Genomic DNA, 18,844 nt, shown 5'->3' on the forward strand with positions numbered 1-18,844 from the left:
CAGTAACCCATTTCACCATGGGAGGGCTGCCACTTTATAGGACCTGTGGTGGGGCACACAAGATGTCACCCAAAGGACGGTGTTTCACATGACACCCAGAGGAAAGCTGAAGATTAGGAGGAAAGCAGATTTTGTTTAAAAGCTATTTTTATTAGCTAGAAGAACTATGGCAGTAGTAAGAATGAGAAAATAAGCCCTGCTTGTTCGCATATGAAACATTACCTTATATTTTAGTTTAAATTGTACTAAAAGGAGCCCAAACTTTTAAAAAAGATATTACTGATGTTGCCTCAACTTTGCATAAAATATCTTACTAGGATGTTAGCATTTAGGTGTGTTTTGATTGATTGTTAGGTATTGATTTAACCAAATTCTTCTTCAACACTTACCCTGGACCACTGTCCTAGAATTTACTATTATTAACTGCAGAGGCTTAACATATGAACATCAACAACAATGACACTATCTTTGACATGGGTGAGCCAAGAGGAGAAGATAAGTACTTCTTTGGGGCTTTGAGTTAGTTTCATGATCATTAGTGAACAACAGGACAGTAGCCCTATTCTATGAAAAATTTCATAGTGTACTTTTTAATGTACTAGCTCCAATACTTCTTTCTCTAGCCACTCTCCTCTGCCTTGTAATTAAATTTTTGTTTTCATTTTTAAAATATGAGTATTTATGGATTATACAATGTTTTAATAAGAAAGCCTCCAGTATCATCCAGGCTGACCCTTGATCTTCTTAATTTTCTTATGAAGTATTAGAGTCCCTGGGGAAGGGGATTATTCAGTATTTCTATTTTAGGGTCTTGCTTAAAATTTATTTAAAAGCTGTTGCCCTGGATGAAATCTAGTCTACATGTACTGCCTATTTGGGAACATCTGTGGATATAACATATTGTTCTTGGTTCTTCCAATATATATTTTTATTCTAGTCAGAGACTTGTTACTTGCTCCCAAATGACTTCGAATTCTGCAGACGTGTTCCTTTCATTAGACAATATTCTTACTTCCTGAAGGGGGCGGCTAGTTAAATAAAGAGTCAAGGGTACTGGTGTGGATGAGCCAAAACAAAAAAAGATATATTCCATTGTTTAATAACAGGGATTGATGGCAGTCAGCTGTAGGAAACATTAAGCTGCATGGTGCTGCTCTGAGAACAATGTTGAAAAAGTGAAAGGTTAAAACAAAAGCAAAATAATAGGTACATCCACAGACTATCTCCTGCCAGGTGAAGGGGAAAAAAAATGTTTTCCTGTGAAAGGCAACAACTTCAGTCTACTGAGCTTTTGAAAAAAGAAGAAGTTAACCACAGGGAGACAGGAAAAACAAAAGCGGAGAGAACTGAACTACAGAATACTAACTGTTCCCTGCACAAACGTTAGCTCCAGGCTGTGCGGTTTAGTGGGGTGTGAAATCACAATTAACAGAGCAAGGGTTCTGTAAGTGAGCCGAAGCGGCTTCAAATTACATCCTGCTATTAGCCACTTTTAGAACAAGCACACTGAACAACTCCATGTTTATTGGACTGTAATATGTTCTTGAAGAAATCATTAATAAGAACAGCTGATTATAGTTACATTTACTCTGTTGGTATTTCACATCTCAACTGTTTTGGATGTTTACCAGTGTAAGGATGCAGAAGCAGGAAATGGGTTTAGTCAAATTGGCAACCAGAGCTGATGGTGCCAAGATATCCCAATTGAGTCTTTATTCATCTGTTTGTGTACTTCTGGTGAAGATTATACCTGGACTTTGTTGAATGTATTTTAGGCTAAAATTCTTTGGTACTTGACTAGATAGACAAATGAGCAGAAGCTCAGAGGAAATATAAAATTTAAAAGGAAAACAAAGGTTTTGATTTAAGTAGAAGATTAAAGATATTAAATATCACCATTGCCCATGTAATAGCCTTTTTATAAAATAAAATGAGCTTATAGAAAATGTGGCTTAAAATGTAAAAAATAAATCTCATAAATTTTCTCCTGAAATAATGGCTTTGAAATCCCTTTTACCCTGAAGATATTAGCGAGTCTGTTATCATTTTTGTTCTGATACATGTTAGTGAGGGTTTAGAAACCATAACGAAGAGCACATTTTACAGATAAAACATTGCTTTGTTGAGTATACTGAAACATAGCAAAGCTGATGTGTCAGCTAAGTTTACACTGCATGGTCAAGACTTCTCTGCTTCAGTTTTTCTCAGGCTAATTAAATGTATAATGGGATCATGGACACTTACATGTGGAAGGGAACTTATAAAATGTCTCTTCCAACTCCTCTGAGTGCTTAGAGCAGTGAATGGCTTTGTCCACATCTTTAAGTCACTTCATAACCAGGACCAGAGCCAGGACTAGAGCTCATTTATGATTCCCAAATCCTCTTTGAACATGTTGTCCATAATGAAAGGTGTCAATCATCTTTGCTACACATGATCTGTCAAATCAGAGTTGACTTTCAAATATGAAGCCAGTATAAAGCCCTTGGCTTCTTCCATTTTTTAATCAGGCCAAAGTGATGTGATATTTGCCAATCCTATTATTCAAAGAAGCTTATTCCAAATGGGCTCCTGTACTCAAGAATCACTAAAAATACCACTGCATCTCTGTCCAATATTTTTTCTGAGCAAAGTGATATATAAGCGCCATTAAATCAACTTCCTTGAATTTTGGCATTAGCAATGATTCAGGATAGGAATTTATGTGATTTTAAAAGGTGAGACAGAGGTGATGAAGGCCATGGCTGGATTCCAGTGAGCTATGTGGCCTTTGAACGTCTCTGAGCTTTAGTTTTTCAATTTGTAGAATAAAGGGGTTGAGCTGAATGATCTCTAAGGTATCCTCTAACTCATATGTTTGTGTATATATATATATATTTCATTCAAAGCACAGTATTGACAAATATTTCTGGAATTCTAGCAGTCTATCCACTTAAGTTCAAATATTTCTGGAATATTTATATATATATTTTATTCTAAGTTCAGTATTGACAAATAATTCTAGCAGTCTATCCATTCTTGACTCCTCTCAAATCTAGCATAGAATTCCATTGAACTGATTTAAAAAAATATATATATATATGCATGTATATATATTTCATACATGACTGACCCTCTATTAGTCATATATTAAGTTTATTAAGGGATCTATTTGGCTTATCCTGCCATTCTTTCTGACTTTTCCACTACCCATCCTCCCTGCCTCCAATTAAGAACAGAACATCAACAAAGTACTCACAAAATAAAGATTAGAGAGCCAGTTAAGGAAAACATTAGAAAAATCTACTTAGGAACTTATAACTATTGAAAGATGTTTAATGCTTGATGCCTGCTGGAAAGAAGCTTTGTATCTTTGGTAAAGTTAGAAGAAAAGGAAGGAAGGAAAAAAGGAGAAACAAAATACTTATGAAGAGCCTATTTTGTTCTAAGCATGGGACTAGACATATCTGTTTAATTTTAATTCTGTTCTCTTCACCATTAACTCACTAAAACAAATGTTAATCAGTACACTTACATGCCAGACACTGAAGATACAGAGGTGAATGAGACAGATATAGTCTTTGTCCTCATCGAGCTCATTTAATCAGGTAGATACTTTATCTTCAACTTTAGATGAAAAAAATCCCCACATTATTGTAAAGCTTTAGATTTCTTTTAGAAACTCTGAAGATGTGGCCCTTCTTTTAAAAATTTTCTCCTAGCCATGAATGACAGAAAAATTAGGCATGTATACATTTTACTATAACAATAATATAGCATAATCCAAAAGCCCAATTTCTTAGTTTCCTAAGGTTGTGGTGAGCAGCTCTGCATGAAGACATTCACAATTTGTTGTAATTGAAGGCTTAGTGAGACTATGTGACTTCTCCAAGGTCATAGAGTGAGGCGGCCTTGAGCCCCGAATCCAAGCTATCTGCAGGTGATCAGAGAAAATTTCTAGTTATATTGTTTCTGTCTTCCCAATTGTTTAAGTAAGATTTCTTTAGTGACCATGCTTCTAGGATTGACGAGTGGTATTCTAAACCTGAGCCTTCCTTTTCCAAGGTGGGCCATGCTAAGATAAGAGAGGCTGCTATCTCTGTCTTTGGCCAATGTCACATTCTACTCAGCAGCATGGCTGTGAATAATTAGATGAAGCACACCTCCCACTGCCCTCAGGGGTTTCTGGCACATGTGCCAAGTCAGATAGGCTTTATCTCAGTCAAGCATTGCCTGCCCCTCTGCTGTGGCCAAATGCCCAGACATTTTGCTGCTGTTTCACAAAGCCAACTGGAGAAGAAAATGACCCACATGCCAGCTCTGGGAGTTATGAGATGGAAGGGAAATTTTCATAAGGTAAAATATGTAAATGTGAAAGGCTAACTTTCTAGCCACTTATCACATTGGGTCATGAAATGCCAAGACAAATAAGGTACCTAGATTTGACCACAGCAAAGGGAACCAGCATGGGCAGTTACTGGCTAGGAGTTGAAGGGCCTGGGCATGAGTAAATAAAGGAAAGCCCATATCTGCTTATGATGGTGCCTTTCTGTGTACTTATAGGAATGCGTTTCATGTATCTTTTGTAAGGTAGGCATATAATATTCTGTATGGTAGAGAATCTATCTCAGTACTAGTTTTAGTCACCATGCTGGACTTCCTATAAGTTCCTTAACAGTACTTTTGTATATTCAGCTCTTTATTCACCTGTTCATGCACCAGAATGCTGACACACTACCTGGCATACAGTAGGAGTTTATTCTTACCTCTGAGACGGTGGTGCTCACCCACACTAGCCTCACATCTTAGATATGGCAGCAAAAGATTGTAAGCTTCCCTGACACCCTAGGGAAGACCCATGGCATGTGGCCTGTTGGGGAATCTTTGCTACTCTTGCCTTGAAGCCTTATGCTCCTGTGGGCAGTATTTCCTCCTGGTGGGGCCTAGTCTTGAAAAGTCCATGACTTTCATCATAGAGTTTGTAATACAGCCCTCTGTAGTTATTTTAAGGGGCCCAGAATATTTGGAAAAGATAATAATATGACATCAGGCTGCTACTGCTCTTGCCTAGTAGCAGCCTGATGTCTTATTACTGGGCTCCTGCCCAGTAGCAGCCTGATGTCATATTACTATCTTTCCCAAAATTCTGGGCTCCTTAAAATAATTGCAGAGGGCTGTATCCCAAAAACTCATGAGGGAAAGAGTTTCTGGCATTGCCTGTCTGCTGTGCTTCCTTTCATGTAAAGCTTCCATATTCTCTAATGAGGTGCTTGAGTCAGCCTCTGTTGTTAAGTATCCACTCAGAGGGGAGTGTGAGTTATGCTGATGGTCAGACATAAGAGGACAATGCCCAGACCTGGGTGGGGCATACTTCATATGAGGATTCTTAAGGAGAAGAGCTGGATTTGAAATGTAGCATTGCCTATTTGCTTTAGGATCTTGAACAGCTCTTCATGTCTCCATTTTCTCATCTGTAAGGTAATGCTAGTAATACCTACCCCAGAATGTAATTTGTGAACCTAGATGAGATAATGCTTGTGAATGAATTTGTAAATGATAAAAAAAACTTTTAGTGGAATATCTTATTATAACAGTCTCACACAGCTCTCTTCTTGAGGAATTACATATGAAAATGGTTTGAGTCAGACTTGAAATTAGTGCATTAGTGTATAAATTATAGATTTGGAGGAGGGGCTGATCACTCTTCTCTAACCCACAGAGATCTTCCTCTCCAGCCATTCACTAGGTTTTCAATCCTACTCTTCCTTATACCCATGAGCCTCTTGTTACAATGTAAATTCCTCTGAACAAGTGTAATATCAGAAACTTTTAAAACTTCAATCAATAGAGGACATTCTAGAATATAGGGGGTATAAAAACATATGTTGTCAATCTCACAATTTTTCCCTGGTCATGGAGATAGAGTTGGGGTTAGGGTTTCAGATTCAATCTCAGAATAAGGTCAATATACGTAGCTGCAAGGGAGAAGAAATACAAAACATGGACCCTTATAGATAAATGTTCTAAAATAGAAAAGGAAGAAGGAAGGGCCATAAAATCTCCATAAATTTTTTCTACTTTATTGAGGTTTTCTTTCAGTTCTTCAGAGACTATATTTTCTTATGTTGTTTAGGTATATTTCTGTGTGTGGCAGGGAGAGGACATATTTTGATATTATGGGATATATCTACCTCTTTCTCAATTTCTCCCAAAAGAATTTATTCCAAACTTGAATTCAGTTTATTTAATTTATTCCAATTTTGAATGAGAGAGTATTATCTGAATCTTAACTGTTGCTTCCATTCTCCATACCTGACATTGAAACCTATGTATTGAGAGATTACTACATTATTTGTGTTTTTGCATAAAACATGTGATTAGTTTTCATCTTCAAAGTTATATGGTCATGTACCGTAATATAGTAAAAAGAGTCCTTGCATTGTAATCAGATAGACTTGAGTTTTAATCATAGCTTTATGAATTACATGATATTTGACTTTGAATAAGTTATTTAACACTTCTGAGCTTCTGTCTCCACATCTGTAATGTGAGAATAATAATTTTAATCTCTTATTCCTCTTGTGATGCTTAAATAAAATAATGGATTAAAAGCCCAGGTCACATATAGTGAATATCTCAAAGTGCTTTCATTGTCCTTGTTTTAAAATTTACAACTATAGAAAAGTTGAAAGGTCACAGGAAAGAATTAGAACTCAGTGCTGTAGGCCTGTGAAGCACTTTCCCTGAAGTGCTTTACAAAGATCACCTTTAATCACAATATATTTCTTATTGGGATATGATTCAATAAGATTTTTTGCTAAGAATAATCTTTACTTGAAATCATTCAATGGCTGAAATGTCTAAACTCTTCTGCCCAACTTTCAAGTTCTTTTATAATCTTGTAAACTGTACCTTTCCAGCCCAATTTCTTACTATCTCCACTATCCTTCCTCATACATTTCTATTTTATTCCTTGGTATAGCATGTTGTATTTTCCAAAAATATTTCTCGTGCCACATGATCTTTCAGGACCTTGCCACTCTGTCCTCAAGAGGAGAAGTGGTTGCACATCTTAAATATATATAATTTTAAATTGTCGAGTATGCCTCAATAAAGCTGTTAAAAAAGAGTAGCATGTATTTTCCCTCCCCTTGAACCTGGTCAGGACTTTTGATTTCCTCATGAATAGAAGGAAGTAGAAGTGCCAGCTGAATGTGAACTAGTGACTGCAGGTTGTCAAAAGCAGTGAGGCTTCCTGCTCCTGCTGCTCCTTTCTAAAGATGCTCACCTTTGGAACCAAAATGCCTTGAAGAAACTAAGCATCCACATAGAGAGGCATGTGTAAAAGTTTCAGCCTGCAGCACTAGCTGAGGTTCCATCAGACATGCAGTATCAATCACTAAACATGCCAGTGAACAAGCCTTTAGATGTTTCCAGCCTCCAGTCTTGAGCTGCCCCAGGTGATGACGAGTGGGCTAGAGATGAATTGTCTCCACAAAGCCCTGCCTGAGTAGCAAATTCATGAGAAAATTAATGTTATCATTTTAAGCCATTAAATTTTAGCGTGGTACGTTACTAAGCAATCAATAATCAGAACAACTGAGAAGTACTACTTTCTGTTTATCTTTAAAGTTTTTTAAGGCTATAAACCATATCTTCTCTGCTCTTTATGTAAATAAAATATCAATGCTAGGTACAAAATATATGCAACAAAAATGATCCTTAGCATCATCTAATCCAGCCATTTACAAACTATTCCAGAGCTGAATTTTTTGAAAATAGATATATTGGGCCCTATTTATTGAGATTCTGATTAAAACATGTGGGGTGGTGTCCAGGAATCTACTTAAAAGCCTTCTAATGAGCATTTAGATTTGGAAACATCTGGTAAGTTCAATCTTTAACGTTAAAGATGCAGAGGTTGGTTCAGAGGCAGGATTTAACTTGTTCTGGGTAGCAAAGCACATTAACAGAGCTAAAACTGGAACTCAGCTCTTCAGTAGCTCACACCAGTTTATCTTCTAAAACACGTGTCTTTAGGTAACTCAATATGGTTAACCAGGGATATCTAGGGATATTAACTTCTTATACCACCTGTTCTTCCAGCTAACTCTATAGCTTGTTTATCTCTGCCCCAAGTATGGAAGATTCACCTGAGAGCAATAACTTAAGAAATTAAAGTTGCCACAGGGAGATTGCTGGAGGAGGGTGCTAAGTGTAAGTGCTATATAAACGGAATGCCTTTTTTTCTTTTTTGAGATGGAGTTTCACTCTTGTTACCCAGCCTGGAGTGCAACGGTGTGATCTCGGCTCACTGCAACCTCTGCCTCCTGGGTTCAAGAAATTCTCCTGCCTCAGCCTTCTGAGTAGCTGGGACTACAGACAGGGGCACGCCACCACGCCCAGCTAAGTTTTGTATTTTTAGTAGGGACAGGGTTTCACCGTGTTGACCAGGATAGTCTTGATCTCTTGACCTCGTGATCCACCCGCCTACGGCCTCCCAAAGTGCTGGGATTATAGGCGTGAGCCACCGCACCCAGCCTAAACTGAATGCTTTTTACAAGCAGTTGTGGTTTTCCTGTCCTACTGCCACTGGAATGCTCTGTAAGTTTCCCCATATAAACCCTATGTTTTATTCACTGGTGTCAGGTCTCTTCTTCAGTCCCTTGAACCTAGTACCATCCATACATAAGTTAACAGAGGTCAAACAGCATCCCAAAACAGGGAGTCTTTTTTTAAAGTTAATAAAATGTCTCCATGCTTTCATAAGGTCTGGATGGAAGTGACCCAGGAAAACATTTTAGGTGGGAAAACATGGTCAGAGAGAGATGACTGTTTTCTGTTTGCCTGACTGCCAAGGTTGATCCACACATACACATGTTTCTTCCTTCATCTGCTTACAAAGGTTGAATTTGACATGAAGCATACAGGTTGATCTGTACCTCTTCAGTGGGCATGCTCCACATCTGCTAAAGAATAGACCACCACAGGAAAAATGGATACAGTGAAAATCATTTCCATTACTCTGGTAGGAAGATGACAGATCAACCAAGGCAGGTTTTGGATGAAATGAAGTAAGTGAGCTCAATGTCTTGCAAAGAGCATCTTTCTGCTTTTATGAGTTTTCAAGTAATCAGATAAATTTTTGAAATGACACAAGAATTTTTAAGAGGGTCTTGATTCACAGAAATTATCTCTCACCCTGTCTCCGCCATAATTTGACATTTAAATCTTTAATATTTTCTTGAGAATTTCTTACGGATTTTAAAAAATTTAGTTGGTTTTAATGTCACAAAAATTCTCCTGAAATTAGATTTGGAATTGGCAACCAACTTAATCTTTTTATTCTGTTAGGCTTATTTTACATTTCCTACTGGTAGCCAAACTTGCTCTTTGGAAATGTTTCTTTTGTCAAAAAACAGTTAGTTGTATTTTAACTTGACTTGGCTGTCATTTTTTGAATCAAGAGATGATTGCTTTGGGCTTCTTGTTATCTCATTGTTTTCTTCCCAGCCTTGACTTTTCCAGATTTTCCAGCTTAAGAGAACACCTGCATTACTCTAAGGACTAGATACATTTACTTGTTCCTCTTCAAAATGGAAGCCGGACCTATGGAATAGTAATCAGATTTTATTAAGTACCTCACTTGCTGTTAATTACTTCACAAATGGGATTTTTTTTCCATTTAGTAAATATTCTCATTTATATTTGGTTTGCTGTTCTTCCTAGTTTATATTTGGTTGCTTTTTCTTCTGATTTGTAAGTTTTCTTAGGTTCAATGATTGCTTTGGGCATTTTGTTGTGATTTGCCTTTAGTGTTAAACTTATAATAGCTAATATTTTTGAATGCTCACAATTGTATGACACACATCTTCTTAACACAAGAACTATTTTCTTTAATCCTTGCAATATCCCAGTGAGCTAGAGGATATTACTTACATTTTAGAGATGAGGAAACTGAAGGAAAAAGTGAGGATCAGTAAGGTGCCGAAGACCACAAAACTGGTAGAAAGGCCTTAATTATTTTACTCTTCAACCTTAGATAGTAAACTTTCTTTCCTGTCTTCTAGATGGACATTTTGCTCTGATTTTACTTCTGCTAATTTTCCAAAAGGTGCATTCAGGTTGTCTTATTACAGTAGTTCTCAAACTTAAGCATGATCAGAATCACCTGGAAGGCTTGTTAAACTACAAATTGGTGGGCTTCACCCCTAGAGTTTCTATTTAAGGAGATTGGGGGAAGGCTTTATAAATTCGCATTTCCAGCAAGTTCTCTGTTGCGGATGCTGCTGGTCTGGAACAGTTCTGAGAACACTAATTTACTTCATTCCCTTCAGATAGAGGTAAGGTCTTTCTACATAGCTAATTCCATCCAAATTTAACAAGTTTATATATATCAGGCACAGAAAGACAACTGATCTTACCCATATGTGGAATCTTAAAAAATTGAATTCACAGAAGCAGAGAGTACAATGGTGGTTGCTGAAGGGAAGGGGACAAATGTTGGGAAGATGTTGGTCAAAGCCTACAAAATTTCAGTTAGGTAGAAGGAATGAGTTCCAAAGTCCTGTTGTAGCCCAGACAGAGTGGCTCACACCTGTAATCCCAGCACTTTGGGAGACTGAGGTGAGCAGATCACCTGAGGTCAGGAGTTTGAGACAGGCCTGACCACCATGGTGAAACCCCGTCTCTACTAAAACCATGAAACTTAGCTGGGCATGGTGGCGGTGCCTGTAGTCCCAGCTACTTGGGAGACTGAGGCAGGAGAATTGTTTGAACCCAGGAGGTGGAGGTTGCAGGAAGCCGAGATTGCACCATTTCACTCCAGCCTGGGTGACTGAGGTTCTATCTCAAAACAGACAAAAAGAGACCTGTTGTACATCATGGTGATATAGTTAATAACAATGTATTGTATTTTTGAATTGTGAACAAGGTAGATTTCAAGTGTTCTCACAAAAAAACAAGTATGTGAGGTAATGGACATGTTAATTAATTAGCTCTATCTGGTCATTTCACAATGTATACATCAAAACTATATGCTGTGCATGGTAAATACATCATTTTTATCTGCCAATTAAAAATATTTACTTGGGTTTAAAACTTAAATTTTATTTTCATTATGCAAGTATCTCTTTTCATCAAGTCAGTACTAGTTCAAAAACCTTCCATTGTATCCCAATATCTACTGTACCAGGAGACTTGATTCAGGGTAAAAATGATTTGAGCTTTGATGTTCATAAAGTATGTGAACTTTGGCATGTCATTAACTTGTCTGAGTGTCAGTTTCTGCATTTGGAGCATGAGGAAATGGCATCTGCTTTACAGGAAACTTGTGAAGATTAAAGAAGTTAAGTGAGATAATGTATTAAGGAGTAGAATATGGCTTTTATTTGACTTCCAAGTGCTGTCACTATATGGCCCTCACAGTTAATTCAGCTTTAAATCTCACATCCTCCAAAGGGACTTCTGTCCCTGTCAGATTTTCTTCCTCACAATCCTGTGAATATGCCATTCTGTTCTCCTTGACTTTGCTCAAAAGCATCCATGCATTTTACTTGCTGAGCCATGTGTGGATTTGACATCTTCCAGTATAGCTCCATTTTCTGTTCTTTCTGGGAGCAGAGGAGTGAGCTGAAGTGGGGAAATGACTGTGGATGTATGATGTATGTGAAATCACTCAATCACTAGTTCCTGAATCACTGTTCTCAGTCCATTCCTATGGTGGGCACGGAGCATCCCAAAGAAATAAATACATGGCCCCTTCCTCCTTGTTATTCAACCCATCTCTCCTTGTTATTCAACCAGGGCCAGTAACTGTGCTGCCACACTGCTGCCTACAAAATGTCCCAGGAGAGTGAAACCTCTAAATATGGGAAATGTTCTCATGTAAAATCTGGCTAAGGAACATCTAAATGGTGAGGAGAATGTTCACAATAGATTTCATATAGATCTAAGTGGGGCATGCTAAAATCATAATGAGAATATTTATCCTTCTTGTCTGCCACCTTACAGATTGATAGATTGAATGCATCATGAATTTTCCATTATATTTCATTCCTTTTTTGCTGCTTTACAAATCATATTTATTTTGTATTATATTCTGCCCCAGCAGAGGCTATATAAATCCTTATTAATCACTAGCAAAACTGCCCCTTGGTAAATTTCTGGAGATATGTGTCCAAAATAGATGTGTGGCAAATAATATTTTTATTCTTCTCAGATGTATTTTTTGAAGGTAAACTATGGTAGACTGAAGCTCATACTGAGAAGATATATTTAATGTGTTTAATAATAAGTATAATAAATTGAGTAGTACTTCACTATGTGCCTGGCACTGTGTTACATTTCATTCATGCTGTCATTTACTGCTTGCAACAAATCTGAAAGTTATTATTATTCATGTTTTACAAATGCAGTAGCCAGTGTTCAGAGAGATTCAGTCAGTGCCAGACACAGCACAGCACTGGAATATCAGACCGGGTCTGAGCCTACTTCTGTCACCTCTTGTGTTCTTGGAAGTGAAACAAACTTTAAGCCTCAAAGTGAATTTGTGAAGGCTAACTATGACAGTGCAGGTGAAGTGTAAACACTGAGTTTTGGCCCTTGGAAAGCACTTATTAAACATTAGCTATCACTACCAAAAGACAGTCAGGATTCAGACCTGGATCTTTATCTTCTATGTCCATCCTCTCAAGCTCAAGGTTTTGCTTATTTCTGTTTTCATGCTGAATTAAAATATTACCTAGCAGCTGAGTTTGGCCATATATAAAGCAATCATAGCAATTATCATTTTTGAAATGGAATTGAATGGTTTTTATTCTTTTTGGCCCCTAGGACTGGTGATATAGGACTTCTGACACAATGGTAAAAATAAATGTATTTTTTTATAAGCCTGTCAGGAGAATCTCATTAGGTATGGAGTAGATTTTAAGGAAACACACCTGCAAATTTTAGTTTAAAAAAGAGCCCTATGAGTAGAGCTGTGGGAGAGTGTTAGATCTTCATTAAATCTGGTTTCTCCTCCTCTTGAGTGCACGTGGCAAGGTCATAGGTTCCTTGGCTCCTTTACAAAGAGATGTGGCCATGTGACTAATTCTGCCAGTGGGATATGAGTGGACTACGTGTCATGTAAACCTTCCCCTGGTTTCTTTGCTCTTTTTTTTTTTTTTCCGTCTGAACTGCTGACAAGCAGGCAGCCTTGGAAATCACATGTGGAAGATGGCAGAGCCATAGATGGAAAGCACCTGGTCTCTTTGGATTATGACTGAATGATTTCTATTTCTCCCTTAAAAATACCCAAGTGGAATCTGCTTGGGAAAAATGTAACTTTCTTTTGTGTTGGGACATTATTTCTTCTGGGATTTGTTTGTTACAAACAAATACAGAAATGTTTCATGAACTTTGGCAGCTATATTAATCACATTGACACTTAATTGAATAAGTACTTCTTGCCTTTTTCATCCCCTTTGAGTTAAGGCGCACCACCTGCAGGAAGCAAGAACCAGTTTCTGGCTCCCGAAGATCACCTTGAATCTTTTCCTCCTTTGCCTACCTGCCTTCCCATGAGGATCTTGACACACCTTCCCCAACAATCAGCATATATCCATTAGCTTTTCTTCCCTGCCCCAGCTCTCTCTGGGACTATATGAATATTTTTCTGTATGTATTAGTACATTTCAGACAGAATTTGAAACACAATTCAGCTCAGCACTCAAATTTTACTGCTTCAAACACAGTGGAAAAAGTCAGCTGGGAAAATGGAGGGTTAGTTCTGGTGCCACTGCATAATGACTATACAGCCTTGAGCAGGCCTACCTTTCACGTGAACTCAGTTTTCTTGTCTGTAAAATGTGATTAATTCCTGTGCTGCTCCTCTCTCAAATTCTTTGAGAATAGACATACAATTTGAGTGTGTTTAAAGAATTAGAAAGTGCTCTGCAGGGCATTATAATTTTATTTATATAAAGCAATAATGTGAACATTGAAGTCTTTATAGTAAAATGTAATTACTTAGTCCCATTATGAAAGGCTTCTTTTTGTTTGTGAAAGGCAGTGCATTAAAATGAATTGGTAGACAGCTTTATTTGATCTTTCATCCACTTGTAGTAGTATGAACTAGTAGCTCCTTGACATGGTTTTATTATTTATAAGTTTAGGATAGTAATATCCACTTTACAGAACTGTTATGAGAACTAAATGAGTGCTTGTAAATGAAGCACTGAAAAATATGATTAATATATTGGAAAAACTTGCTGCTGGTCAGATCATTCCAGCATTTGTAACTGTTTGAATGCATATTAGCAAATATTTAACAATGGAGATAAGGGAGTAGACAAACTTAATAATGAAGAATTAGAAGTCACAGCCAACTGGAGGTTAGATAAAGCTTCTTAGAAAGTATAATGTCATCAAGTGGAATATTTTTTTTGTCTGACTTCAAAAATTTCTACTTGATGTTACAAATTCTATGTGTTGCCTAGAACAAATGTTTTGCATAGACCATTTACTTGTACTAAGGAGTGTGAAGATTGATAGCAGGTATATCTGCTGTTGAGTAAGTGAGGACTGAAAGCTAAAGAAGAGGCAGGGTAACAGCAAAGAAGATCCTGGCATCATTAACCACATCTAGCTGCTCTTTCCCATTTCAGCTATTTTAAGATAGTTTCTTCAAAGGCATGGTCTCTTGTGGATTAAGCTTAACTATCACATTTAAACTTTTATCCAGCTTCATATGCAAATGCACACTATTCTCCTTGCTCCATTTATTGCCTTCCCTTCAACCATTTTAACAAAATTTGTGAGACCATTACTAATACTAGTAACGATAAGCCTTCACACATTTTAAATTTGAGAAAAAAGCTTTTATAATATTTACATATTATAGTCCAAGTGTAATGGAAAAAATTGGGGTGTGTGTATAAAAGGAAGAATTGTGACTGAGCTGGTATATGTGATGAAAGGGGAAGGAGGACAAGGTGGTGGTCATGGCTATGGAAGTAGAAATGAAAATGATAGGCCAGAGAAAGATACAGGAAAATAGGAAGAGTATGATAAGAGTTTCATCAGGTATCTGAAACTAGCAGGGGATGGAAATACTTCTATGTATATGTTTGTCTGTGAAGGACATTTATGTTGTCAGAAACCTTTGTTCTGGATTGAGGCTGCATGCTGAGAGACTTTCTGTGTGACATTTATGGGAATATGAGGTTATTTTTCTTTACAAATAAATATTTGAATTATCCTAACATGTCTGAAGAGATTAATGGCTTATGACTAATTCTATGTTATTGAAGGGCAGAAATAGGGAAGAGAAATGGGATCCGGAAGTAATCTCCAAATTTCATTTTAACCTATAGTTTCAAATGGCAGAATTGCTAATAAATAGCTGAACTGATGGACTGAGTGCTGCCTAATACATCTCCTAGAAAAGGAACTAATTCAATAATGAATGGCCCAAATCAGTGAGAAATAGAAATAATGGAGGGATCAAAGGGGCTGGAATAATATATACTGTATAATTATTGATACTCAACTGATTTTTCAATCTTGGACAGTTAGAAGTAGAGGAAAATAATTGCCCACTGTCTCAGGACTAAATATGGCTCCTTACATCCTATCAGATACTCTTTGGAGTCACCAATTGGACGTCTTTTTTCCCCCCTACTTTCTTTGTCTACTTTCCTAAATAAACAGTCTCAGTAAAACTGGATAATCCCTGTAAGAAAAATGGATGTGCTGTGGTCAAGAATAGACTGAGGGAGACATCTAGTCCAGCAAGACTCAGTGAGTTTGGAGCACAGGCACACACTCATTATGTAATCATGCCATGAGTGGCACATTAGGTGATCACCCATGTGAGCCCATGCTTGACTTGGAGCCACCATTGTCTATAAAGGGTATAACTACCCTGCTAATGGTGCAACTGAGACCACCTTTCTGACAACCACACGGGCTATTCAACAGGCACAAGCCCTGTGGGTAATTAATCAGGGGTGCCCATTTGTGTCGGATGTACATGTGACCACAGATGGTTTCAGTCAGGGCCTGTGACCGCACATGGAGCATTTGAGAGTACCAGTAGGCTTTTGGTCCCAACTGTGGAAAGGAGTCGAGCTCTGTTATTTCTTGATAGAGAGATATCTAGCAGCTGGTTATGCTACCCTTCAGGCTTGTGAGAGTGTGACAGGACTGGCTGCAGTCGTGCGGATGACTTACCTGACAGCTGGATGGGTGTGTTCATGGGTAACAACAAACCAGACTGGGACAGCCCAGACATCTAGTTTGCCAAAGTAGGGCACCTACTTAGAGCAGGGGAGTACTCTGAGTATGAATCTTTTAGCAGCAGAGTTTCAACAGGTCCTGGGACCTATAGTCCTAATATAAAATAAGGCCACGGGGCCTGAGGCACGTTTTGATCCTGAGCCTTCACCATTTAAGTGAGGGTATTCCCCCATTCCTGATGGGGCATGGTACACAAATGGGCCTCGCTGAGGTGCTACTGCTGCTTGGACCACTGTTGCAATCCGACCTGTACAGATACCCTATGGTTTGAAATGGGCGTGGACAAAGTAGTCAATGGACTGAACCCAGAGCAGTGTGAATAGTGATCACCAAGAAGATGACATCTGTGGTAATCTGTATCAATAGCTAGGCAGTTTATTGAGGCGTACCCTTGTGGTTAATTACCTGGAAGTTACAGAAGTGGCTAGTCACTGACCTATGTGGAGCCAGGCCATGTGTCAAGACCTATAGGAGGACGGATGACCTTCTCTGGCCAGGTGAGGGGATGAACAGTAATCGGTTGTTGCCCACCCCATACCCCTAAAGGGAAGGAAATAAAAACCTGGGTTAATGGATAAAGCAACACTGGGGTAACATCACCTTGGGGTAGTCGCCTGCCATAACCTGGAGTTGTTGCTCCCTGTATTACTGTTGTGGCCTCTGAGTCCAGGGTTCTACACATTGGCACATCTCCCCACTAGAAAAATTACCTCAGCCTAGGGGGTGGGATGTAAGGCCTATGTATTGGAACTGTGTGTTAGACCTGTGTGTCCAAGGCCTCTGTCTCCCTTGGCCTATGGGGTGAAGTATTAGGAAAATGGATGTGCTGCAGTCAAGAATAGGCTGAGGCAGACATCTGGTTCTGCATGACTCAGTGAGTTTGGAGTGCAGGCACACAACTCTGCCACCAGAGGCACATTAGATCATCACCTATGTGAGCTTGTTCTTGGCTTGGAGCCACTGTTGTCTGCAAAAGGTATAATTATCCTGCTGATGATACAAATAATGGCTTGTGCCCAGGCTCTTGTCCAGGCTCACTCATGCTCAGGCTTGTTTGTGCCCAGAGAGAGAGTAAAGTCATGCTGAAACTGTCTACAATTCCTCTAGTATTTTTCCAGCTATCCTCCACTCATCCACCAACTCCCCTTGGATCTCAGTTAGAACCTAATACTCGCTATTTTCCTGCTGCATCTTTGCTTCATCAGAAATCTTTTAACCAGTCTTTGTAAGTCTTCCTCTTCCTTGAAGACTCAAATCAATTCTTATCTTCTCCATGAAGTCCTCTTATATGTCAATATTTGTCCACTTTTAGATTTTGGAGTTGGGCCATCTCTTTTGGAGTTACAGGTATTCCCTATCTCCGTGCCCAGTCCTCCTGGTACTTTCAGGAAGGAAGAATGACAAGAGCCTCAAGTCCACTATTTCCTCAGTCTAAGCTCAGTTCTTCTCTCATCAGTGGAAATCCAGTAGTCTGGGGAGAGTTTCTAAGTCTCAGCCTTTCCCGTCTCCCCATCACTTCTTCCCCTATGGTGTCTCTGTTTATATGTAACACTTCTCTGCCTCAGTTTTACTGCTTAGAATTTTAGTTTCCTGCTGGGTTCACATTCCCGCACTGTGTTTGGAGTCTGTAGAACTCATCTAGATGATGCCAGTCCCTTGGTCTCACTGTGAGATGCTAAGTGTATTTTTTTGGCTATCTCATTGCTCTTCTGTGAAATGAATGATCTGACAGAATTATTTTCCACTTAACTTTAACTATTACTTAATTTCTAGTCTCCAGCTATCACTTATTCCTCCATTTGCTACCTGTATGACCATTGAAAAGTTATTAAATGTTTTAATCCTTACATTTCTTGTGTGGAAATTGACATAGAGCTAATATCTAGTCTGAAGGACTGTTGTGAAGATGAAATTCGTTAATCTCTGGAGCATTGCCTGCCACATAGTAAATGCTCAAAACTATTAGCTGTTATTGTTTTATTAACGCCATTATTACTATGCCATATTGGTTGAACTATAGTCTCCAAACTAAAATCTCTGCTAGGGTTACATCTGAACTTGCTATACCATTGAACACTAATAACTGCTCTTTAGCTAGGTTCATTTTTCCAGCCCCATTCTAATATTTCTGAGTCTTTTCCTTTGCTCTACTTTGGATCTGCCTCTTACTTGTGTGTTCTTGAGTCCTGACAATATAGGCCTCTGATATTTTATTCTTAAGGCACTTAGTATACACTGGCTTAAAACTTACTCATTTTTTCTATTCTGCTAACTCATATGCTTTTTACAGTCAGAGACTTTGTCATTTACACTCTTGTATCTCCCAATATGTCTTAAAACTGGAAGGCTCTTAGTACATATATTTTGAATAAAATATATTTTATTCAATTAAATTTGCTTGCACCCAGAGAGAGTAAAATGATGTCAAAACTGTTCATGATTCCTCTAGTGTTTACCAGCTATCTGCCACTTACACTTGGATCTCAAGGGGAGTCTCTATGTGGACTATCGAAGATAGTCCATATAGAATATAATTCACATCTTTAATGTTTAAGCCCTCATTGCTTCAAATCAAAGTAGCTAT

The 18,844-nt window shown here is 38.3% G+C and overlaps 2 protein-coding genes across 5 annotated transcripts in view; one reads left to right on the forward strand and one right to left on the reverse strand.

Moving 5' to 3' along the window:
* Window positions 1-18,844, reverse strand: part of GRM3 (glutamate metabotropic receptor 3) — a 226,045-nt gene that overhangs the window by 120,803 nt on the left and 86,398 nt on the right. The window lies entirely within an intron of this gene.
* The window catches only part of LOC100412161 (uncharacterized), a 57,570-nt gene that overhangs the window by 2,563 nt on the left and 36,163 nt on the right, over window positions 1-18,844 (forward strand). The window contains exons 2-3 of the mRNA XM_078342140.1: window positions 12,396-12,554; window positions 16,112-16,209. Coding sequence (XP_078198266.1) covers window positions 12,396-12,554; window positions 16,112-16,209 — 257 coding nt within the window. The remainder of the gene's footprint in view (window positions 1-12,395; window positions 12,555-16,111; window positions 16,210-18,844) is intronic.

This window comes from Callithrix jacchus, chromosome 11 (assembly GCF_049354715.1).
Source record: "Callithrix jacchus isolate 240 chromosome 11, calJac240_pri, whole genome shotgun sequence".
NCBI classification, from domain to species: domain Eukaryota; kingdom Metazoa; phylum Chordata; class Mammalia; order Primates; family Cebidae; genus Callithrix; species Callithrix jacchus.